Source organism: Microtus pennsylvanicus, chromosome 5, assembly GCF_037038515.1.
Source record: "Microtus pennsylvanicus isolate mMicPen1 chromosome 5, mMicPen1.hap1, whole genome shotgun sequence".
NCBI classification, from domain to species: domain Eukaryota; kingdom Metazoa; phylum Chordata; class Mammalia; order Rodentia; family Cricetidae; genus Microtus; species Microtus pennsylvanicus.
This window is the reverse complement of record NC_134583.1, coordinates 114,249,688-114,275,332: the sequence shown is the minus strand read 5'-3', so window position 1 is coordinate 114,275,332 and position 25,645 is coordinate 114,249,688. Positions and strand designations below refer to the sequence as shown.

At 40.0% G+C, this 25,645-nt stretch overlaps 1 protein-coding gene across 5 annotated transcripts in view; it reads right to left on the bottom strand.

The window, feature by feature from the left end:
* Positions 1-11,951, bottom strand: part of Kif20b (kinesin family member 20B) — a 51,383-nt gene extending 39,432 nt beyond the window's left edge. For all 5 annotated transcript variants that reach the window (XM_075973890.1, XM_075973892.1, XM_075973891.1 and 2 more), the window contains exons 1-6: positions 11,869-11,951; positions 8,874-9,021; positions 7,005-7,091; positions 6,805-6,921; positions 5,970-6,108; positions 3,890-4,074 (exon numbers count right to left, since the gene is read on the bottom strand). In XM_075973890.1, the coding sequence (XP_075830005.1) occupies positions 3,890-4,074; positions 5,970-6,108; positions 6,805-6,921; positions 7,005-7,091; positions 8,874-9,020 (675 nt within the window). In that variant the 5' untranslated portion in view covers position 9,021; positions 11,869-11,951. The remainder of the gene's footprint in view (positions 1-3,889; positions 4,075-5,969; positions 6,109-6,804; positions 6,922-7,004; positions 7,092-8,873; positions 9,022-11,868) is intronic.
* Between the last annotated feature and the right edge of the window lie 13,694 nt (positions 11,952-25,645).

The following is a 25,645-nucleotide window of genomic DNA, read 5'->3' as shown; positions in this document are numbered from 1 at the left end:
TGTCTCAATTTAGAGGGGGGAAAAGGGGGTGATTAGATCACAACTGCTTTGACCTCGTGGATTAATTCATCCATTAATCAGTGAATTAATGGGTTATTTCAGGAACTGATGTGCTAAAAAAGCCTGTTTGGCTCTATACCTTGGCTCTTGTACACCCCGCCTGCCATGTGATGCCCTGGATCACCTTGAAACTCTGTACTACCTCCCTACCAACAAGAAATCCCTCACCAGCTGAAAATTTTGATCTTACAACTTCCTGTCTTCAAGGTCAGCAAAATGGTTCAGAGGCTACAAGCACTTGCTGCTAAGCCTAAGAACCTAACCCAAATAGCAGAGAAAACAGACTTAAGTTTTCCTACAACTTCGACAGACAGACATACTGATGGACACAGACACACATGCGCAAGCACGCACGCATATATTTAACTTTTAAAAAATTCCTGGCTGCAGAACCATGGACTGATTATAACTTTATAAACCACCCAGAAGTACTTAACTATAACAACTATAATAGTCTCCACAATGGCAATACCATATGACCTAAACATCGGAAACGTTGCTAGATCACAGTACATTAATAAAAATTACATACTAACTGAATATTAAAAAACAAATAGAAAAAAAAGAGAAAAAAAAACAAATAGAGGCCAGCGAGATGGCTCAACAGGTATAGTGCTTGCCACGTAAACCTGATGCTCTGATTTTGGTCCCCAAAACCAACAGAAGAAACAATAAACTTTCCCAAGTTGTCCTTTGACCTCCAACGTTTTACCTGGGCACCATATACTTGCATCCTCACATATGCAAACACATAAAAACTTTGTGTGTATATGTGTGTACATATTTAAAGAAAAGCAAAATAAACAAGAAAGTGAACAACAGTTTGGAAAATTTATAAGCTATTATTGCATCTAGCTTTTTTGTGTTTTGCTTGACTGAACTGAGTGTTTTATATATGCTATGCTAGAATTCTACCAAACACACTAAATCTACAGCCCTTATGACTTACATTTTAACAAATGAGTTCTTAAAAACAAAAAGTATAAATCAAATGGCAAATGACACCTGAAAACTCAGAGAAAAAATTCTAAGATGCCCTAAACATCTCATTTATAAAGAAACAAACTAAAGCTGAGTTGAGACCATTGTTAAGTGACTATCTGCACACTAGTACATAGCTCCCAGGGCCCAGGGTTAGGGCACATGCTTGTGACCCCAGCATCAGGGAGCTAAGGCAGAAGACTGAGAGAAAAGGACTAGCCAAGACTACATAGTGAAACTGTGTCCACAGAAGAAAAATAAAGTACCCACTGTTAAACTCAGTCTGGAGAAAGTAACAGGAAATACACCTGAAATAGAACATTTCCTCACTGAAGCAAAGCACTGCTTATAATAAGTTCAACAATATACAATTAGTTTTTCAAGATGATTTTTTTTAAAGGAAGTAAGTAAAACACACTGACCTAACTGCTAATAGACACCAATGATTTAGCATACTAAAGAGTGTGAATATATATATATACACACACACACACACACACACACACACACACACACACACCCCACTGTGATTAGTTTAATACAGAAGCTGACTGGCCAATAACTAACAAGACCTACCCCTGGCTACTACAATCCCTTCTCCCTTTCTTCAGGACTCCTGAAACTTGGCCCAGTGCTTGTCTGTGGATCTGCTTCAGTTACTGGATGAAGGCTCTCTGATAACACTTAAAGTAGTCACCAATCTAATTATAGTAGATGGCTAGTTCAGTCACCCTCTCTCCTGTTGCTAGAAGTCTTAGCTGGGATCATTCTTGTGGATTCCTGGGAGTTTCCCTGGCAACAGGTTTCTCCCTAACCCCAAAAATACCCACCCACATCAAATGTCTTTCTTTATTCCCACCCCAACCTGCCTCCAGTGCCCAGCCAGTCCAACTGCTTGCCCAATAGCTCCCTCAAATTCCCATCTCCCCTACCCCCTCTACTCCCAGCCCCTGGTTAACCCAGAAGACCTCTTCTAATTCCCCTTCCCAGGGAAATCCATCCATCCATCCCTCTTTGGGCCCTCCTTGTTCTCTAGCCTCTCTGGGACTGCGGATTTGTAAGTTGGTTATCCTGTATGTTATTCCTAGTATCCACTTATGACTGAGTACATACTGTGTTTGTCTTTCTGGGTCTGGGTTACCTCACTCAGGATGATTTTTTTCCTAGTCCCATCCATTTGCCTACAAATTTCATGAGGTCATTGTTTACAGTTGAGTAGTACTCTAGTGTGGGAGGTCTTTCTGTATGTGCTGCATTTATTGGTTAATGACCAAATAAACTGCCTTGGCAGCATAGAGCTAGGCAGGAAAAACTAAACTGAATGCTGGGAGAAAGAAGGAGGCGTCAGGAGAAGCCAAGTACCTTCTCCAGAAGGCACAGATGGAACCTTGCGTAAGCAACAGCCACATGGTGATACACAGACTGATAGAAATGGGTTAAATTAAGATGTAAGAGCTAGCCAATAAGAAGCTAGAGCTAATAGGCCAAGCAGTGATTTAATTAACACAGTTTCTGTGTGGTTATTTCGGGAGTCTGGGTGGCCAGGAAACAAACAAACAGCCTCCTACAACAGTACTCTCCATTGTGCAAATGTAACACATTTTCCCCATCCTTTCTTTAGCTGAGGGGCATTAGGTTTTTTCCAGGTTATTGTGAATAGTACGGCTGGAACATAGCTGAGCAAGTGTCCTTGTGGTATGATTGAGAACCCTTTGGGTATATGTCTAAGAGTGGTATAGCTGGGTCCTAAAGCAGATTTTGAGAGAAACTGCCATACTGATTTCCAAAGTAGCTGTACCAATTTGCACTCCCACCAGCAGTAAAACTGTTCCCTTTCTCTACATCCTCTCCAATATAAGCTGTCATTAGTGTTTTGATCTTAGCCATCCTGACAGGTGTAAAATGGTACCTCAGAGTCACTTCAATTTGCATTTCACTGATGACTACAGATGTTGAACAATTCTTTTTTTTTTTTTTATTTTATTTTTTGGTTTTTCGAGACAGGGTTTCTCTGTAGCTTTGGAGCCTGTCCTGGAACTCCCTTGGTAGACCAGGCTGGCCTCGAACTCACAGAGATCCGCCTGTCTCTGCCTCCCAAGTGCTGGGATTACAGGAGTGCGCCACCACCGCCCGGCTTGAACAATTCTTTAAGTGTATTTTGATCATTTGAGTCTTCTGTTGAGAATTCTGCTTGGATCTGTACCCCATTTTTAATTGGATTATTTGGTATTTTGATGTTTAGTGAGAAATTAGGTTATTTTAAAAAGAATAAGATTTCACTACTGATTAAAAGAAAAAAACTGTAATCTATATATAACAAAGAGGGAGCAAAAGTATAGGTCAATGAGAGTGCTTGCCTAGCATACATGAGACCTGGATCTAACCAGTATCAGAAAAATCAAATGTGAAAGTAACTACATATGACTGTGTATATCCATTCAGAAACAGAAACCCTCTGCATGTGACAGGTATGAGGTGCACTCAGTAAATCTAGCACTCAGGAGGCAAAGGCAGGAAGATTGCAAAGGTGAGATCTGATGAACTAAACAGGGAGTCTCTCAAGAAATCAAACTGTCCCAAATATTCACTTTTCCTTTCCTACATTATTTTTAAAATTTTTTGTTTTTATTATTTTCAAATGTTTTATAAATATTTTAAGCATAATACTAATTCTATAACAAAAAAGACCATTTTTACATTTCTATTTAGTATTGTCATTTGCTGCCTTAAATATTTAAAAAAAAAAAAACAACCATGACCAAACACAGACAAACAAGCTAAAATTATCATGAAAGTTTTCAAAAAATTTCCATGATTTTGCTATTTTCGTACTAAAATCCTGGTGTACCTCTTTAACTTGCCGCAGCAACGCGCTTTTGTTAGCACCTTCCTCTTTCTCTTGGTCAGATGATAGCCTTAAGTAGTCTCTACATCTATGTGGCTTGAAGTTCATCTTCGTATAAAGTCGTTCCTGGAGACTATCAAACAATACATTCAGTGTTCTAGGAAGAATGCCAATGTTTTCCTCTGTGCCTATAAAAAGACAGTAAAAGGGCAATGTTTTTGAATTTAAAAAACACCTTTGATACCAATAATAAAGTTAAAAAAGGGAAAATGCAAGAAGTTAAGGAATTATTAGTTTTCTATCATTTTAGTTTTTAGTTTATTATCAACATATTCTGATTCAATATCCTGAAATTTTATATTCAGATCTAGTCTTAATATTTATTTACTATCACCCATAGTTACAAAATGAAATGTTTATTCCAGGCTTAATTCTCTAGAATATATATTAATTCTTAACAATATTTCCCTCTCTATCATGTATAAAATAATTTTATACATATATCTGAATTAAAAACTATCAGCTATATATATGACATGTTTAAAAAACTGAAGGGATGGCAAGATAAGATGACTAGCTAGTTTTCCCTGTGTGTCCAAGAAGAGTTTGAACAAGAAAAGAATAGAATACAGCTCGGGGAGTGCCGGAAGCAAAGACCTGTATTTTGTTTATGCCATCTTCAGTTCACAAGTAAAATATTCACCTCTATCACCTCTGCAGGGTAAGTTCTGGGTCTAAGAAATCTTGTCTCCCTGTAAGACCTGCAGGCTCCAGGCTTTAGAAGCAATTAGCATTTCATTTGTTAGTTAATATCTCTTTCTCTCAGCCAGAGACCTTCCAGACCTGAATTCCAACAGACTGGACTTTCCTGACACCCTACCTTCTCCCCTGCCTGTTTGCTATATGAGAAAAAATAAAATTTGCAGCTTGATCAGAAAGCCTGTCTTGCTGTCATTTCTCGTGTCTCTTGCCCTTCCATTCCTCCCCTCCAGGTTTATCAGGGACCCCCATTCGTGTCCCGCTGGCCAGGATAGGGGAGAGAGTACAATTTGAAAGTGCTTGCCAAGCAACAAAGCAAACAGACCTGAATACCAGTGTGTTGGGGAAATAAGTCAAATGCAGAAACTATTTCCTCTCATATGCAGAATCTAGATTTAAACTGAGAAGGACAGAGGGAGAACATCACTAAAGGAGGAAGAGGAGAAGCGATACTAAGGGAAGGCAAAAAGAGCAGTCTATGGAACGTGGTGTGTGGGTGTGTGTTTTCTATACATAATAAATATGTATATACATATATGTGTGTGTATGTGGGTATGTGTATATATATACAATATGCAGCCAGAAGGAAAGACTATTTTGCAAGGAGGAAGAGGACCAGAAGAGGAAGGATTGGGGGAGTGGAGAACTGAAATAAGGGGAAATGAAAAGAACAAATTATAATGACATGTATGTACAAGCATGGCATAATTAAACCAATACTTTGATTTTGTTTTTGCTTTCTGAGATAAGGTCTCATCATGTCGCTCTGGCTAGAGTAGAACTCACTATGTAGATCAGACTATCCTGCCTCTGAACTCCTAAATGATGGGATTACACCAACACTTCCAGCTCTGGTACTTTTTAATATTAATTTTTTAAAGCCCTAAAAATATATACATATGCCTGATGGTGGTGGTGCATACCTTTAACACCAGCACTCAGGAGGCAGAGGCAGGCGAATCACTGTGAATTTGAACTACAAGAGCTAGTTCTAGGACAGCCTCCAAAGCTACAAAGAAACCTTTTGTCAAAAAAGTAAAATAAAAAAATAAAAATATTTTAAAAAGACATATACATTTATGCAATAGTTAACAGATTCAGAAGGCTATATTAATAATAAAGAGGCAATGAATTTGAGAAGGCACAGTAGAGGTGATATAAAAGGAGTTGGAGGAGGAAGAAATAATGTGATTATATATTTTAATGAAAAAATAGTAAAATAAAAAATATGGACTAGATGATGGAACTATAACAACATGTAATTATGAAAATACTGAATGAATATTAATGGCTTATTTTTCTAGTCAAAATAAGCAATATTTACCTTGAAATGTATACGTTTTTCCAGAATTGGTCAGTCCATATGTAAAGATCAGCCGACTGTGTCCTTTCAAGAGGTCTTTTACTGGCTGCATAATGCAACCCAGAAAGAACTCTTTTTGGGAAGTTTCAGGTCCAAAAACCTAAGGAAACATTTTTAAGATAAGACTTTTAAGGAAATTCATATTAAAAATTATTAAATATTTATTTTGAAATATTAATTCAAAATAAGTACCATATCTCTACCACCAGTATTTATAAATTTTTAGGATAAAAACTTCAAAACTGGCAAGGGCTCAGTGGGTAAAGGTCCCTGCCAGCAAGGCTGCCAACCTGATTTAAATCCCTGAGAACCACGTGGTGGAAAGAGGAGGAAAGCCTCCTGCAAGGTCTTCTACATGCACAGCATGGCAGGCACACACAAGTAATCAAAAAAATAACTAAAAAATCTCACACACCCAATCAATTGTTCATGAGTTTTAAAAAATACTTTTACAGACGTCAGCTTAACTTCAGGGGGGAAAAAGTATATATCTCAGCACCAAAGACTGAAGTTCTATGAGCATAAAACATGCACTCTACTGTACACAATTATACAATTGAGCCCGTGTCAAGTCTTATTTATTTTCAATAAATAAGAAAAAAGAAAAAAGAAACTATGACTTTGAAATAGAGCAAGAAGAGGGAGCTGGGGTGTTCTTTAGGGATAGAATATGAGCTTTCCATGTCCACGACATAGCTCCCTCACACCACACAGACACAACCACAACCACAACCACACACACACACACACACACACACACACACACAAAGCCCTGTTTCCCAGAGAACTCACTTACCCTAGAAAAACTAAATTTCTGTGCCATATGTGCAGAGCCCTTCTCACTTAGCTGGCCAAGGATGCTTTGGGGATCTTTCAGCAGAACATTTTGTGAGTCCAGAACTTGTACACAGCCCTAGAAAACAGGCACACAATAATAAGAGTAGCATTTATTGAATGAAAACAAAATATTAAAATCTAAGTAAATTCAACACAAACCTCAGTCTCATGTTCTTTTTCTGACTGTGTGAATGGTCTTATTCGAAGGCAAACTTGGAGGTAATTTTTAGATCCCAAACGGTTTGCCTAAAAAAAAATTAAAAATATAATTTTTAAGAGATTAACTGTCTTCGTATGATTATTTACACTTGCACTAGAAATAGCTCTACCCAATGCAATTTGTAAAAAGACAAAGAAAACATACCTAAATTAGGAATGAAGACGCCTTCTCACATACACAACCATCTACCTACAAAATCTAACAGTTACTAAAACCATTAGAGGTCAACATGCAGCATGATACAAATTAATATGCAAAATCAATTACTAATCTATCTGCAATTTATTTAAGAGATTTATTTTAAAAAGCAACACCATTCACAAGAGTATAGAAAATTCCAAAATAGGAATATACAAGAAAAGGCCTATAGACTGAAAGATACAAAACACTGCTAAAAAAAAATTAAAGAACCAACCCTAATAAAGAGACACATCTTGCTCAGAATTTGGAATTCAATCCTGTTATGATAAATGTTCCCCAAACCGATACACAGATTCATGCATTCTTAATTAAGCATTTTCTTCCCAAGAGCTTTTATGAAGAAACTGATAAAGATTAAAGTACAAATTACATAGAACAGTGAATAACTGAAAAGTTGGAGCACTGACACTACCTGACTTCAGTATTTACTGTTCATGCTTCACAAACTCAGTCTCCTACTGTCAGGAAGATCTACTAGCATACAGGTTGGAAATCTTCAGCTCAAGATTTCTGTGACCCTGCTTTTATATGATCATATCAGTTATTTGCTTAATTAGAAGCATTTTGGAACTTTTGCATACAATGGATGTTGTAGGAATTTAGCAGTCACTGTATGGGGTAGACATTAGAATGAGCAGATGTTTTTAGAAGTACTTTGGCCTTGAAGAACCCTTGTGGGAAGAATGATTGTTTTCTGTGATTTATAGAATTGTTTTGTGCCCATCCCACGTCTTTAATCACAAGAAGCCTCAGGCACATCTGAGGCTCCTGTATTATTGTGTATTGCAAATGACACATATTAAAGGACTAGAGCCTTGGGGGCATGTGATGCTCTCCTTCAGTAGGACATGTACATTAGATTAGGGACCTCGTTATGAGAAATAATTTGCATTAACAATAAATACACCTTTGCACGGCTATTTGGGGTTAAGCCCATCAGAAAGGCTGGATCTTCCTGCTGCCACATAGGCCTTAAAATTTCATCCTGGATTGCCTTTCTTCAGGGGATCCACGCCACACACAGTGCACTCTGACAACGAAGACACTGCAGGCTCTTTCCAGAACAGCACAATAAAGCAAGCGCCACAATAAAGCAGAGCACATGAATATTCCACCAGTTAGTTTAAATACCAAAGGATAAAACCTAAAAATGCTTTTGCTTCAGATGGCTACCAAGTTAGGATACAGGTACCCACTGTCTAAAAATGAACTGTTGCCAGATGGTGGCGGCACAGGCCTTTAAACCCAGCATGAGGGAGGCAGAGGCAGGAGGAACTCAGTTGGAGGTCAGCCTTGTCTACCAAGGAAGTTCTAGGACAGCCAGGGCTGTTAAACAAAGCAACCCTATGTTGAAAAACGAAGGAAGGAAGGAAGGAAGGAAGGAAGGAAGGAAGGAAGGAAGGAAGGAAGGAAGGAAGGAAGGAAGGAAGGAAGGAAGGAAATGAACAAATTATGTATTTCTGTTATGTATTTCTCTTGGTACAGGGCTCCATTGAAAAGCCAGGATACAAGTCTGCTTTAAATATAGGAAGTTTATGGAAACTTTGCGAAATAAACACGTTTTCCCCGGAGCACAATAAACAGGATTTTCCTAACATTGTACTTACCCCAGGGTTTGCAGCAACTAAGGAAAACTCATGAGAGAGATCAAGCTTAATGCCATCAAAATTTATTTCCGAAGGTCTTGCAATTGGGTCAGCACTAAAAACATAAGATGGTCTAGGCAATCCATCTTGATTCAAATGAGATTCCATTCTGAAAGAAGAGCAGTAACCTCTTTAGACAAGTGTAATACATCGGTCTATGAGTCACCCACAATTTGAAGTCTACACTCCAGGGAACTTCGATGTAGTTCAGTTAGTATACTACTTTGCTAGCATGCACAAAGTCCTGGGTTCCATCCCTAGCACAATAAACAGGGTGTGGTGGCATGGGTCTACAATTTCAGCACCAGAGTGGAGCAGGAAAATAAGAAGTTTCAGGTCATCTTAGCTATACAGGTGATCCAAGGTCAGTCTAGGCTAAGCCAAAGATCTCTTCTCAAAGAACAAAAATAAATATAATAAATAAATAAATAAATAAATAAATAAATAAATAAATGGTTGGGAATGATGGCCTAAGCCCAGTTCCCACACCCCTCCAAGGAAAAAGCAGGTGGATCTCTGAGTTTGAAGCAAGCTTGATCAATATAATAAAGCCCTGTCTCAAATCAACTGATTACTTAATATAAAAACTAAAGTTTTCTACTTCCCCCATCAAAGAAATTGGATATCAGAGAAAAAAATTAGTGTTTCATTTACACTAACAACAAACTATGAAAAGACAAAAGGCCAAAGTATATTGACAGATTCCAAATATACTAATATTGACCATTACCTACAACTATTCATACGATCCAATTCTTAGGTAGATTCATCCAAAGACATGCCATGAACAAATGCAATTAGTGAAAGAAGAGTATGAAATATTCACGCCACCTGAAATCCTCATCTCATTAATCAAACAGCAAAGAGAATATGGGTTGAATCAATGTCTTGGGTTATTTTCATTACTAAGTATCTTCTCAAGAATGCTGTAAACCAAATATTAACACTCAGGGCTGAAACTCGGTTATTTGCAAAATGGCTTTCAATTTGATTCTTCCAACTTTAAGTAAAAAGTGAAACAATGCATATAAACTTTACATTTAAAATAGAGGACTGAGCTGGGCGGTGGTGGCGCACGCCTTTAATCCCAGCACTTGGGAGGCAGAGGCAGGCGGATCTCTGTGAGTTCGAGATCAGCCTGGTATACAAGAGCTAGTTCCAGGACAGACTCCAAAACCACAGAGAAACCCTGTCTCGAAAAACCAAAAAATAAATAAAATAGAGGACTGGGCCGGGCAATAGTGGTACACACCTTTAATACCAGCACTCGGGAGGCAGAGGCAGGTGGATCTCTGTGAGTTCGAGGCCAGCCTGGTCTACAGGAGCTAGTTCCAGGACAGGCTCCAAAGCTACAGAAAAACTGCATCGGGAAAAAAAAAGGAAGGAAGGAAGGAAGGAAGGAAGGAAGGAAGGAAGGAAGGAAGGAAGGAAGGAAGGAAGGAAGAGAAATAGAGGATTGGATTGTAACCAGAGAAATTCTGGGTACCTGGGGCTCTGGAGTCTATGGGAAAGAAAGAAAGAGAGAGAGAGAGAGAGAGAGAGAGAGAGAGAGAGAGAGAGAGAGAGAGAGAGAGAAAGAGAAGAAAGACAGAGAGAAAGAGAGAAAAGAAAGAAGTGAGAGAGAAGAGAGAGAGAGAGAGAGAGAGAGAGAAAGAAAAAGAAAAAAAGAAAGAAAGAAAAGAAAGAGAAATAGAGGATTGGATTCTAACCAGAGAAATTCTGGGTACCTGAGGCTCTGGAATCCATGGCCAGGACAACTGCCTCCCCACGATAGATAGATAGATAGATAGATAGATAGATAGATAGATAGATAGATAGATAGATAGATAGATAGATCAGAAAAAATTCAGGAACTGGCAGACACTAATCTTAAACTGAACATGGAATAAAGCTATCATTTAAGTATTAAATCTGAACTGAACATGAAATCACTACAGGGTAAACCTGACCCCCCTCCCCCCCAAAAAATGAAATATTTTTAAGAATCAACCAGATGTGCCAAGCAGTGATGGCCTCACTCCTTTAATCCCAACACTCAACACTCCAGAGGCTGAGGCCAGCCAGTCCACAGAGTGAGTCCACAGGGTGAGCCAAGGCTACCCTATTTCAAACAAAAACAAAACAAACAAAAATCTACCAGATAAACAATACCAGAGGGGAAAAGGCTGCCTCTCTCCCATCTCTTTGCTTGTTTGTTTGTTTTGTTTTTTTTAAGAAACAACAATCTAAAACATCTACACGGAGATTCCCAATTTGGAAATGGTCATCCACCAACATTTGTTTACGGCTTCAAAATACCTGTCAACACAAGTGCCCAAATAAAACTGGCCCACTTCCATTTTCTTTATATACACATAAAACCCAAATAAGCTTATTTTCTAGCGTGACATAAAAGTGGCGTGACATAAAAGACTGACCTGTGGGGGGGGGGGGGGGGCTGGAGAGATGCTCAGTGGTTAAGAGCATTGACTGCTCTTCCAGAGGTCCTGAGTTCAACCATATGGTGGCTCACAACCACCGGTAATAAGATCTGGTGCCAACTTCTGTCTGCAGGGACACATGCAGGCAGACCATTGCATACATAATAAATAAATTAAAAAAAAAAAAAAGACTGGCCTGTGCCCAGAAAGAGACCTTGTCACGGGACGAAACTGCTCACCTCCGGAATTCAGAGAGCTAGATGTGGCAAAAGTCTTTTCCTGTCCTAGGAAAGTATTAATGTCTTTAAATATAACCCGCATCTCCTTTAACAGAACGGGAAGCCAAGGCCCAGAGAGATTGAAGTCTTGCGTGTCTGAACTACCTAAAGTTGCGGCTCAGCCCCCCCCCCCACCTGCAGCAGCCCCGCTCCCAGACCACGGGCGTGCGTGACGAGCCCGGCCCACGCTAACACTGCCGCGGTGTCGCAGCCTCAGCGCTGTGCAAGCAGTCACCCTCCTAAGCGTCAGCTCCTCACCTGCAGCATCCCCGGCCTCCGCCAACCCCGCGAGCCGAGCCAGCACCACTCCGTTTTCAAATTCAAACAATGGCGGCCAGCAGCGCACTGAACCCTGGGAGCGGGCGGGGCTTCCGGAGAGCCCAAGGAGCTGGGCTAGCGTGCGGGGGACTTTTGCTGGGGCTTCCGGGAAAGGCTTTCAAATCTGGGGGCGGGACTTGCTGGCTGGGCGACCAATGGGCGGCCTGGCTCGGGCTTCTTCTCCGGGTTTCTCCTGACCGCGAGTGGTGTGGTTTTTCCCAGATTCGGTCCTTAAACCCCGGGAGGTGACTGTCCCGAGCTGAGGCCGCGGCCGCCACACTTAGGCCCGAGATGCGCCCAGGCGGGGACGAAAGGCGGACTTGTCACCTCCGAGTCGTGTCATTCCGGGGCCAGAAAGGACTTGCGACCCGGCACCAGGGTCACTTCAACGTGATCCTACCTGTTGTGGACGAGACAGATTTTTTTCCCTCAAAATGCATTTTAGGAGCATTTCCTTTATGTTTTCTGTTGTCGTGGATGAGACAGATTATTTTTCCTCAAAATGCGTTTTAGAAACATTTCCTTTATCTTTTCCTTTTTCTTTAGGCTTCTCTGAAAGTATTAAACCAGCTACCGCTGCGAGGCGTTGTACTGTGATAGTTTTCCCTTAGGCACGGTGTTTGCAGTGCCCAATTTTGGGTAAGTGCCCTGCATACTTCTCTGCTTTGAGTGAGGTACTAATTTACTAATACATTCATGTGACAAGGATTTACTACTGAGGTTAGACTTCGCTTTGAATAACGTAAATTTGAGCATTTACCTTACTCCTCCCCTGGCACTAAATTTATGAAAAGGTCATATTTTATTGTCAGGTCAAGAGAGCACCTTTTAAGACAGGTATTGCTATCGTCCCTTTTTATACATTCTAAAATACGTAATGGGCACAAAGGCAAATGGAACCGACATTTAAATTTAGCTGAAGAGTTTTGTGGCCCCGCTTTCCTGTAGTCCCAGTTCCACCTATTTTCTTGCTTGAAAGCATTCACGCCTGCTTGACAGTGTTTTCCACCCTTGATACAGCATTTATATCTCCCACGGACTTCTCACTGTCTCCTTCAGTTTGCCCACTCCACCCCACCCCCCACCGTATAAAATTTGACAACTACTTTGGAATAGAAAAGTAGATACAAGGCCAAAAGGAAAAAATGAACAAAGAAAAGTAAATGTAAAAGGAGAAAAGATCAAAATACAAACTTTTCCTTTCCAAGCTGAGATTTAAGCTTTTTTTAATTTTATTTTATTTATTTATTTATTATTTTTCTGAAACAGGGTTTTTCTGTGTAACATAGCTGTCCCGGAACTCTCCCTGTAGACTAGGCCTACCTCAAACTCACAGAAATTCTCCTGCCTCTGTCGCCCTTGTACTGGGATTAAAGGTGTGTGCTACCACCACCCAGCTCCTTTTTTGTTTGTTTGATTTGTTTTTGTTTTTAACAAAAGGTTCTTCTAGGTAGCTCTGGCTGGCCTCAAGTTCTGTACCTTTCTACCTCAGCTTCTTTTCAATGCTGAAATCATAGAAGCATTCCAGTACCGCCCAGCTGAATGTCAATCTTTAGTGGACTTTGCTAATTTTCATTGCTCCCGCAGAGAACGTCTTGTTCCCTGGATCGAAATTGTCTACCATACCTCACAGTGCCGTGTTGCTTTTGCTAGTTATTTCCAGTCCTTCATGTGGCACCTTTAAGTATTGCTTTGGCAAACATTTGTGGAAATTTTACAGTATTCTGAGGTTTAGGGTGACAGAGACGCTAGGTGAGAAGGGTGAACACAAAAACAATGCCTCCTAAGGAAAGATTCTGATGGGGCAACAGTCAAGTCAAAAAATAAATAGATGAAACGATGCCAAGTGGTCTAAAGGGAATTGTCTTGGGGCTACAAGATTGTGATGGGGAAACCAGAGCAAATGTTTGATCTGGATCATCAAGGATCATTAGGAATTAACTAGTTAAGAAATGCAAACATTCCAGGCAAAGAAAAAAACATGGTACCAGGCACAAGAGACAGAGAGAAACAAAATCCAGTGGATCACCTTTTATTTGATTCTTATTCTCAGCAGCATTTCCAAGTTTCATGCTTGAAACACTCTTCCCTGGGTTACTCGGGTCAGCCCTCTCCCTTTGGCCCTCTGATCTCAACCGTCACAGAGTCTGCATTCTCTTTTACTCCAGCTCTAAATTAAAGGAACATCGAGTCCTGAGACCCCTGCTTTCTCTACTGTCTAGTTAGCTTTCTACTTGACAAGTTCATCAACTCTTATAAACAACATACAGCTGGTAAATTATTCTCAGACCTTATGTCAGCGATCTAACTACATGGAAATATTCTACTACCCACTTAATGAAGTGTGACAGATTCCTACATAACATGATCAGTGTAAGACTCTGAATGTTCCACTGTGGTAGCCTAATCCTTTTCCTCCTTGGTTTCTTCGGTCTTGTAAATGACTCCATTGAAAACCAGGGACTCATCATTGGGTCCTTTCCCTTAGCACTCAATACATAACCAATTCTACATCCTGGCACGTTGTTTTGTTTTGGTTTTTGAGAAAATATCTCATTCTCTAATGCAAACTAGCCTGGATCCCAACAGTCCTGCCTCATCCTTTCCACTGTTGGGATTATAGGTATGAGCCACTAAGACTGGCCACCTTGGAATGATTTTTTTTTAGATTTTTTTTATTTTTCATAAATTTTTTATTGATATTTATTGAGCTCTACATTTTTCTCTACTCCCCTCCCTCCTTCAATCCTCCCCCAAGGTCCCCATGCTTGCAATTTACTTAAATGATCTTGTCTTTTTCTACTTCCCATGTAGATTAAATCTATGTAAGTCTCTCTTAGCATTGTTGTCTAAGTTTTCTGGAATTATGGTTTGTAGGTTGGCTTTCTTTGCTTTATGTTTAAAAACCACCTATGAGTGAGTACATGTGATAATTGTCTTTGTGTCTGGGTTACCTCACTCAAAATGTTTTCTAGCTTCATCCATTTTCCTGCAAAATTCAAGCTGTCGTTATTTTTTTCTGCTGTGTAGTACTCCATTGTGTAAATGTACCACATTTTCCTTATCCATTCTTCAGTTAAGGGGCATTTAGGTTGTTTACAGGTTCTGGCTATGACAAAGCTGCTATGAACATAGTTGAGCACATGTCCTTGTGGCACGATTGAGCATCCTTTGGATATATACCCAAAAGTGGTATTACTGGGTCTTGAGGAAGGTTGTTTCCTAATTTTCTGAGAAATCACCACACTGGCATCCAAAGGGGTTGTACCAGCTTGCATTCCCACCAGCAATATAAGAGTGTTCCCTTTTCCCCACAACCTCTCCAGCATAAATTGTCATCAGTGTTTTTGATCTTGGCTATTCTTACAGGTATAAGATGGAATCTCATTCGGGTTGGGGGGAGACTTAATTGGGGGAGGGGGAGGGAAATGGGAGGCGGTGGCGGGGAAGAGACAGAAATCTTTAATAAATAAATAAATTTAAAAAAAATCCAAAAAAAAAATAAGATGGAATCTCAGAGTTGTTTTGTTTTGCATTTCTCTGATGTCTAAGGATGTTGAGCATTTCCGTAAGTATCTTTCAGCCATTTTAGATTCCTCTGTTGAGAGTTCTCTGTTTAGGTCTGTACTCCATTTTTTAATTGGATTATGTGATCTTTTGATGTCCAGTTTCTTGAGTTCTTTGTATATTTTGGAGATCAGACCTCTGTCTGATGTAGGGCTAGCGAAGATATTTTCCATTCTGTAGGCTGTCATTTTGTCTTGTTGACCTTGTCCTTTGCTTTACAGAAGCTTTTTAGTTTCAGAAGGTCCCATTTATTAATTGTTTCTCTCAGTGTCTGTGCTGCTAGGATTATATTTAGGAAGTGGTTCCCTGTTCCAATGCGTTCAAGTGTACTTCACATTTTCTCTTCTATGAGGTTCAGTGTGGCTGGCTTTATGTTGAGGTCTTTGATCCATTTGGACTTGACTTTTGTGCATGGTGATAGATATGGGTCTATTTTCATTCTTCTACATGTTGCTATCCACTTATGCCAGGACCACTTGTTAAATGTGCTTTCTTTTTACCATTTGATATTTTTTGCTTCTTTATCAAAGATCAAGTGTTCAAAGATGTGTGGATTGATATCCGGGTCTTCTATTTGGTTCCATTGGTCCTCCTGTCTGTTCTTATGCCAATACCAGGCTGTTTCCAGTACTGCAGCTCTGTAGTAGAGTTTGAAGTCAGGAATTGTGATGCCTCCAGAAGTTCTTTTATTGTACAGGAATTTTTGGCTATCCTGGGTTTTTTGCTTTTTCATGTGAAGTTGAGTCCCAGTTCTTTCTAAGACTTTGAAGAATTTTGCTGGGATTTTGCTGGGCATTGCGTTGAATCTGTCCTCGGAGTAATTTTTAATCTTAAGATTTGTGTTTGTCTATGTTCATGTATGTTGCCCTGCATGTATGTATGTGCAGCTCTTGTTCCCTGGATCGAAATTGCCTACCATACCTCACAGTGCCATGCTGCTTTTGCTAGTTATTTCCAGTCCTTCATGTGGCACCTTTAAGTATTGCTTTGGCAAACATTTGTGGAAATTTTACAGTATTCTGAGGTTTAGGGTGACAGAGATGCTAGGTGAGAAGGGTGAACACAAAAACAATGCCTCCTAAGGAAAGATTCTGATGGGGCAACAGTCAAGTCAAAAAATAAATAGATGAAACGATGCCAAGTGGTCTAAAGGGAATTGTCTTGGGGCTACAAGATTGTGATGGGGAAATCAGGGCTTCACTTCCCACTGTGTCATATAAACTGTAAAAGATGGCTTGAGGCTTCACTACTAGCCAAGAACCATATCTGTGCAAGGTTCTCTGCCCTACCTTACCAGTTTTCTCAAGTCGTTGGTTTGAACATTGACTATTTCTTTGCCTTTGTATCAATGATAAAATAAAAATCTCAGTTCAAAGTCAATGAAGATGGTTCTGACTATGAAGATGGACACAAGAAAGGAAAGACGGTGCTGACATTTCAAGGCCTTCCCTCACTGCTCATAATCTGTCAAATACACGAAATCATACCACCCAATCGAAGGTTCTATTTGGGATTACCAAAATGCAACTGTATAAGATCCAAATGGAAATGCTTACAGAGATCACATGTGGCATTGGGTTGGAAACAGCACAAGGTGGTGCTAATGGACTTTACACAGTATCTGTGGCAACCATCACAGGCCTGCTGCTGAACTCTAGCTTCCTTTAGAAACAGTAGGATCTGTGCCTAGGTGACCCTTTTGATTTAGAAAATGTTTGAATATGCGTTTTTGATACTTCAGTTACCCAAGAAAAGATGTCTTAGATAGCTTATTAATTAATGGGAGCTACCGAATTGATATAATTAATTGCTGAATTAATTAAGACTAAGAGTTGGGTGCAGTCGTTCTTGCCTTCAGTCCCAGCACTTGAGAGGCAAAGGCAGGCAGATCTCTGTAAGTTAGAGGCTAGCCTGGTCAACATAGTGAGTTCCAGAACATCCAGAGTTACACAAAACTCTGACTCAAACAAAAACAGACTGATTTCAGTAAAATTGTAAAATTTGATGTGTGTAAATAAGGCCTTTATAACATTAGGAATAAAGAATAATAAAAAGGGAGGGAGGAAGGAAAATGAGAAAAAAAGGAAAAAGACATGGTTTTTGTTTTTTTTTTATTGGTTCTTTGGGTCTTTTTTTGTTTTTTTTTTTGGGGGGGGTGTGGTTTTTTTGTTTTTGTTTTTAGTTTTTCAAAACAAGGTTTCTCTGTAGCTTTGGAGCCCATCCTGGAACTAGCTCTAGTAGACCAGGCTGGCCTCGAACTCACAGAGATTCACCTGCCTCTTCCTCCAGAGTGCTGGGATTAAATGTGTGTGCCACTACCACCTGGCATGGGTTGTTTTTTTGTTTGAAACAGTGTCAGACCATGTAGCCCAGGATAGCCTGAAGCTCACTATGTGGCCCAGGCTGGTCTCAAACTTAACCCTTCAGTCTCTACTTACTAATTCTGAGTTTATAGGCATGAGACACCACATCTGGCCAAATAAAAGTGCACTTATTTTGCTTACAGTCAACTAATGACTTAGCCTTGCATCACAGAAATAGCCTGTGAGGGCCTCCATGCTAAATATGATGGCACATGTCTGTAACACCAACATTCAGAGACAGAGACAGAAATGTTAGGAGGTCAAGGCCAGTTTTATCTAGGCAGTTAGCTTCCAGCCAGCTGAGCCTGCATAATAAAACCATGTCTTACTATAATAAAAAAGAAGGTTGGGGATATTTCTCAGCCATAGTGCACTTGCCACATAGTGCGTGTGCAAGGCCCTGGCTCCAGTCCCAGGAGAGATGAAAAGGAGTGAGAGTAAGGAGGGAGAAACTACACGTGATCTTTCATTTCTTAGAGTCAAAATAAAAGAATCTGGAAAATTAATTGATATGCACAAGTCATTATCACTGCTTAGTGCTAGAGGAAGAATATGAAAATAAAGAACAGCCGGGCAGTGCTGGCGCACGCCTTTAATCCCAGCACTCGGGAGGCAGAGGCAGTGGATCTCTGTGAGTTCGAGACCAGCCTGGTCTACAAGAAAAGAAAGAACATAGCCTTCTTCTCCCTCCCTCCCCCCCCCCCCAGCTAGGATTCAAACCCGGAGCAGCACACATGTGAGTAGCCATCTGCCGCAGCCTCTGAGAAAACTCACAGCAACTGTACTCATAGGCATTCACTAGTGCCTCTCGAAAAGTCTGACGTCACTGAAAAGCAGTTACAGGCAGGAGCATTGCTGCCACTGCAGTGGGAACTATTTGGGGACGCTCACCTAGGATGAGGTTTGGCACCTGTTTGTTTGGTTTTGTCTTCATGTCTGGGAAAATGTGTTTTTAAGGCTGTGTGTGAGGGAGAAGGGAGAGAGACAGCGCGCACACATATGTGCAGTTGCACACATTTGGAGGCCAGAGAACATTTTTAGGAGTTGGTTCTCTCTTGTTTTTGAGGCAGTGTCTCTGCCACCGCACTGTACTTGAGCTTCTGACTGATTCTCCTGTCTCTGCCTCCTGGCTTACCCTGGGAGTGCTGTGATTACAGGTACATGCCACCACCTGTCTGTGGTTTTCAGGACTCCGACTGCAGTCCTTAGGCTTGTAAGCCAGGGTTTTTACTCACCAAGCCATCTCCTGCCTGGCACCTGCTTTTTACTTTAAACTGTCTTTGTTTCGCTACCATAGAACTTCTCTTTGTTTCTGTTTGTTTTATTTAAATTTTTTTGGAGGGAGAGGGGCTTATCAAAGGGTGTTTTTAATATGTATTTTAAGCACAAGAGTTCAGAGAAAAGAAAAGGTGCTTGGGAAGAAAATAAGACATACTAAGGAGAGCACAGTATGGGCTTCTTTAAGAGAATTGCCTATTGTAGAACTTCCATTGAAAGCTTTTTATATTTTTAAATGACCTGGTTTTATAATTGTGGAACTCTGTTTCTGAATCTCAAGTATTAATCTCATTGACAGTAGATGAAAAAAATTAGAACTTTACAGTCACTCCTACTGCCCTCGCTCATTCAGAAAAATCCACCGAGCAAACAAAACCTGAGTTCTGAAGCTGCGCTTCACACTGAACAAAAGGTACAGGGAAATGCTAGAGGTTTTTTTATGTGGTTTAGTTAATTATTTCAGAGAGGAGCCCCTAAACTAATCATTTATATTGCTCCTGTAAGGAACAGCCAGATTTTTCCTCCTTGGTATAACACAAGAAGAGGCCAACCTGGTCTTCATAGAAAGTTCCAAGTCACACTGTGTGATACCCTGTCTTAGGCGTGTGTGACAGAACCAGGGAATCTATGGTATGCCTTTCTCTCATAAGGTAGGAGACAAGATTATAATGATTAAAGGATTAAAGGTGGTGGCGCACGCCTTTAATCCCAGCACTCAGGAGGCAGAGGTAGGCGGATTTCTGTGAGTTCGAGGCCAGCCTGGTCTACAAGGGCTAGTTCCAGGACAGGCTCCAAAGCTACAGAGAAACCCTGTCTCGAAAAACCAAAAAAGAAAGAAAAGGAAGGAAGGAAGGAAGGAAGGAAGGAAGGAAGGAAGGAAGGAAGGAAGGAAGGAAGGAAGAAAGGAAGGAAGGAAGAAAGGTTACAGAGTGCTTGCGTATGGCAGAGTGTGTTGATGTAAAGAGAAAATGGATGGGATTTTATGATCAAGAGACAAGTGACGTCTTTCCTCCGTCAATAAGAAGTTTGCAGTGCTTAGCAAGTACAAGTCAGTGCCTTGAGGCTGCCTGTGTGCTAGCTGAGTACAAAGAAGGCACTCAATACATAATCACACTTGACTATTATAAGCTGGTAGGAAAGAACACTGTTGAAATAGTCTCCACGTCTTCACACTTCACCACAAATATGTGATTTCTTCCAGTCTTGCTGCATTTTACAAATGTTCTGTACTTATTTTCTGGGTTTTCCACACTTGTTTACTTCAACAGATGTCTCAAAATCCAGGACTTCCTGTAAGAGTTTAGTCTTAAGGGTGCTATCTATGCCATTGCTAATGCTTGGAACTGACTTAGCAACATTTATTAGCAAATGCTTGGCACAGATTTGGGGCTACAAGGACATTTGAGAATGACCTTGCTGATGAAGATTTTGAAGAGTTTAAAGGCTCTATTGAAAAGATCATGATATCAAACTCATGACTCATGCCTAAAGTTTGTCAGATGAAAGTGCAAATAAATTGGAAGAAGCTGACATTGAAGAAATGTTGAGCATTGACAATGATGTACCAGTTGTACATCCTTTATATGAGGGGGAAATTACTGAGATAGTATTAAATACAGATTATTATGCAGACGATAACAGCACTGATAACACTGAGAGCACAGGGGGAAAATATCTATAGGTCAAGTGACATAAACATGTGCCCAGTTAATAACTGGCCTCCAACAGTGAGCACGTATCAGTGAGAAAGAGCTTATGGTACTGTATTTAATTAGAGAGAAACTCCTTAGACAGAAACCCATGTTGAGAAAACATGATATGGGAGAAAATGTTTTTAAAGGCTCTCTGGTAGTGTCTCCTTCACACTTCACAGCGTGTTTCTATCTCACAGAATGTCCAGGTCCCACCTAGTCTCATAGACAATGGTAATGGTAGTATAACCTTTTCACCAAGATTCTCAAGCAGCCAGAAAGGACATTTATTCCATGTATCTAAATTATGTTACATAATCATTTATCTATATACATAAATTTAAATGCCTTTTAATTTCTTGAAAGTTGTGTCTTTCAAAAAGCTTGAAGAGCACATTATATATTTATCCTGTTTTACTTACCAATAAATTTATGAACAAATTATATTTATTGATAGATTTATTAATGTAAAAATTCCCCTGCTTCTGCCTCGTAAGTGCTGGTGCTAAGGGTATGTGTCGCCATGCAAAAATGTCAGTATGCTTCATTACAGTCTTATACTTATTTGGGCGTGAAGGCAGAAAGATCAGGCGTTTCAGTCATCCTCAGCATCAGACTGGACTACACAAGATCCAGTTGCGAATGGCAGAAACAAAAAAATCTCATCAAGGGGCTGGAGAGATGGCTCAATGGTTAAGAGCATCGCCTGCTTTTCCAAAGGTCCTGAGTTCAGTTCCTAGCACCCACATGGTGGCTCACAACCATCTGTAATGAAATATATGCCCTCTTCTGGCCTGCGGGCAGAGTACTGAGAATGCTGAATACATAATAAATAAATAAATTTTAAACAAAACAAAACAAAAAATCTCATCAAATCAATGTGCCAAAACAAGAGGTAGTCTATTCCAGGCCTCTCCCTTAGCAGCCCGAGGGGAATTTAGTCCATCCATTCTCAGATTCCCAAGAAAGTTAAGAAGATGATTGTTTTCTTATTGTTATGAATTCTATCACTACTGCATTTTACTGGATACAGATCTCACTAGTGCAACATTTTTCTATTACAATCCTAAAGCTGGGAAGATTCCATGAGTCCGCTTCCCTTTACTTATATGGTATTCACGGGAATTAACAAATTTGGGCTCATTTGAAATTGCCTTCATTTAATGGTTTTATTTTGAAAATATTGCACTGTCTTCAAAGCCTTCATACTTTTGTTAAGTTATCTGATTTTGTTTTCTTTTGTTCTATAAATATAATTTTTCCTTTTATCCTTCATTTTCTGAAATTTTACCAGTAAGTGCCTAGGATTTAGTCTGGAGTTTTCTATTTGTTTTCCTCTTCATTTTAAGTAGCAGTCACAAGCCTTTCCACTGATGTTCCCATCTTTCATTTTCTGTGAGAGATGCTGTTCTGCTCTTTCTTCGGAAATTTGTTCTTCATTATTTTCACCAAACTCTTCTTCCAGAACTCTTTCCTAGTTTTCATGAAGTATTTGGCGAGCTATGGTTGTGTCCTGATGTTTGCTCTTTCACTTAGGTTCTAAGCTTCCTGTCTGTGTGAGTGTGTGTCTGTTTGTCGCATTCTATATCCTTTTGATGGACACAGGGGAGAGACGGGTCCCCTTCTAGGGGTATGGAGCCAGTGGCACATTTGGGGATGGAATCTCTTGCTTTTTAAGAGACACAACACTCCTAGGGGGTACTACACTGCTTCTGGTGCCCAACTGTTACTGTCCTGGAATTGCTTTTCCTGTTTGTCACACAGAGCAATGAAAAGACAAAAAGAACTGCTTGATTGTCCCTGCTGCAGGTGATAAAATCATCTTGACCATTTGATCCAGGCATGCCTCACAGTCCCAAGACTCGTTTTCCCTAAACCTGGAGCAAGACTGAAGCCTTTTTCACAGTTAGAGATGCTGCCACGTTCATGAGTTTACAGCAGCGATTCCTTCTTTCATTGTTATCCCAATTCCATTTTCTGTTTTCTATTGTTCTGATCCCAGCACGGGGTGTGTGTCTGTGCACGCATGTGCCCAAACATGTGGGCACACAAAGACATTTCGTTCATGTAAGTGTTAGGGTTTGGATCATGAGAGGAATTATCTGTGTTTATATTTCTATACTGTTGTTTGGTTCTTCTTTGAGACGTGTTCTTACTATGTAGCTCAGCTGTCCTGTAACTTACTATGTAGACCAGGCTAGCCTTGAGCTTGCAGCAATCCACCTGCCTCTGCCTCCTGAGTGTTGTGGTTCTGTAGAAGTTTTTTTTTTTTTTTTTTTTTTGGTTTTTCGAGACAGGGTTTCTCTGTAGAGCCCATCCTGACACTAGCTCTTGTAGACCAGGCTGGCCTCGAACTCACAGAGATCCATCTGCCTCTGCCTCCCGAGTGCTGGGATTAAAGGCGTGCGCCACCACCGCCCGGCCTGTAGAAGTTTTCAAAACCTTTTAGTACAAATACTACTCTTAAAATGAAGTGTATAGAGAAGGTCACTACAGTAAAGAAATAAGAGCAATATTATTGGACTAAAACAAAAGAGAGAGCCTTCCTTAATTGTGAACTATTCCATGTCTTCCTTGTTTACCACTATAGCTACTGAAACCCTTCATGGAATCTTAGAACCCTAAAGATTCACTTAGAAATAACTGGAGTTATCTATAGTTCAGGTACATCTGGCCCTACTAGTCCCTCCCTTCCTTTCCCTCACGTGTGTGTGTGTGTGTGTGTGTGTGTGTGTGTGTGTGTGTGTAGTTTGAACCGAGGATCTTACCTATGCTGGTAAACACAACCATTGAGCTATATCCCCCAAAATTAATACATTCTTTTTTTACATGTATGAGTGTTTTGTCTCACATATGTCTGTGTACACATGTGCACTTACCAGGTACACACAGTGATCAAAAGACCATGCCATATTTCCCAAAAGTGGAGTTCTAGAATTTCTGGAATGAGCCAACATGTGGATGCTGGGACTGAACACTGATCATCTGTAAGATTAGTGAGTGCTCTTAGCCACTTAGCCATCTTTCCACACAAGACAGCTATAATTTATAATAAATAAATAATTAGGAACTAGCATTATTATTTTTATTATTATTTGTTGGGTAATGTATTTTAAGGTATGTTACTTTTGTTTATGTTGCATTTAACTGTGAAGCTGTGTTACTGTGCCTGTCTAAAACATCTGATTGTCTAATAAAGAGCTGAATAGCCAATATTGAGGCAGAGGAGAGGAATAAGTGGGGTTGGTAGGCAGAGAGGATAAATATGAGGAGAGATCTAGGGAATGAGAAAGAGAGGAGGAGGGGCTGAGGCACCAGCCACACAGTCAGACAGGGAGTAAGAAGGAAAGAAAAGGTATGCAGGAATTGGAAAGGATAAAAGCCCCGAGGCCAAAGATAAATGGGGTAATTTAAGTTAAGAAAAGCTGGCAAGAAACGAGCCAAGCTAAGACTGGGCCTTCATAACCAAGAATGAAGTCATAAGTCTTCGTGTATGATTTATCTGGGAACTGGGTGGTGCCCCCCCCCCCGCCAAAATTTAAAAGACTAGAGAATCAAAAGGGGAAAATAAAACTTCACCCAATAATTATCATTAAAATAAAAACATTGTCTCCTAACCTTAGGCTTACCTAGGTACTAAGACTAGCTCTTGCCATTTTTTGGCAATTTCCTATTAGAGAAAACCTTTTCAAGTTTACAGAATAGGGTTGGCAATTCACATAAAGATCAAGCTCCAGTTGTCTTGGGACAGGTGCTCCTAGACTAAGAAGAGCAGCAGCTGCAGACTCTAACTAGCTGCCCTGTGGCCACTCTGATAGAGACTACAAGTCAGTGAGCCCAAGGACTGACCTGGGTTTGTAATCCAAAGCCAGAACAGTCTCCCTTTCAACAATACATCCCATTATTAAACACTAGGCAAGTGCCATGTATCCCAGTAGCAGAATCTGAATTATTTTTATCTTGAAGTGTCCTCATGACTTAAGCTTGTGGGAAGCTGTGCTTGCCAGAAATAGACTGACAACTTTATTAAGGAACACTTAGCTGAAACAAATCTGGATGCCTTCTCATATTGAAATCAATATATTGTATAAGAAAGATGTAAAATGGAGTGACTTTCATGTAGATTTATTTTTGTGAATTTTTAAATTACATCCACTCAAGAAATAATTTCATATATCCACATAGAAGACTTTCAATTATATTTCTAAAAAAAAACTTATTAGGGACTGGAGTGATGTCTCAGTGGTTAAGAAAGCCTCCTGCTCTTACAGAGGACCTGGGTTCAGTTCCCAGCACCCACATGGTGGATCACAGACATCTGTAACTCCAGTTCCAGGAGATCTGGCACTTTCTTCTGATGTCTGCAGGCACTGGGCATGCTTGTGGTGTATAAACATGCAAAACACTCATGCACATAAAATGAAATACATCTTTTCTCTCCTTTCTCTGTGGCTTCCAGGATCAAACTTAGGTCATCAGGGTTGAAGGTGAGTGCTTTTACTCATTGAACGATCTTTCATCCCCCTTTAATTCTATATCAAACAACCAAAAGCTTCACTTTTGTTCTAGATTAATTTTTATTTTTACAACACCAATATGAATTTGATCGTTTAAAAAAATGCAATCTTAAATAAGGAGTAAAGCCACAGGAAAAAAAAACAAACCACTTAGCTTCATATTTACAGTAATATTTTTATATTGACCTCAACTTTAACAGTTTTTAACAAACACATTGAAACTTTTAAAAAAGCTGAGCTAGCATAGATGGAGTGAGTCCTCTAACTAGGCAAAACAAAGAATTATAAAATTCAAGTTTCC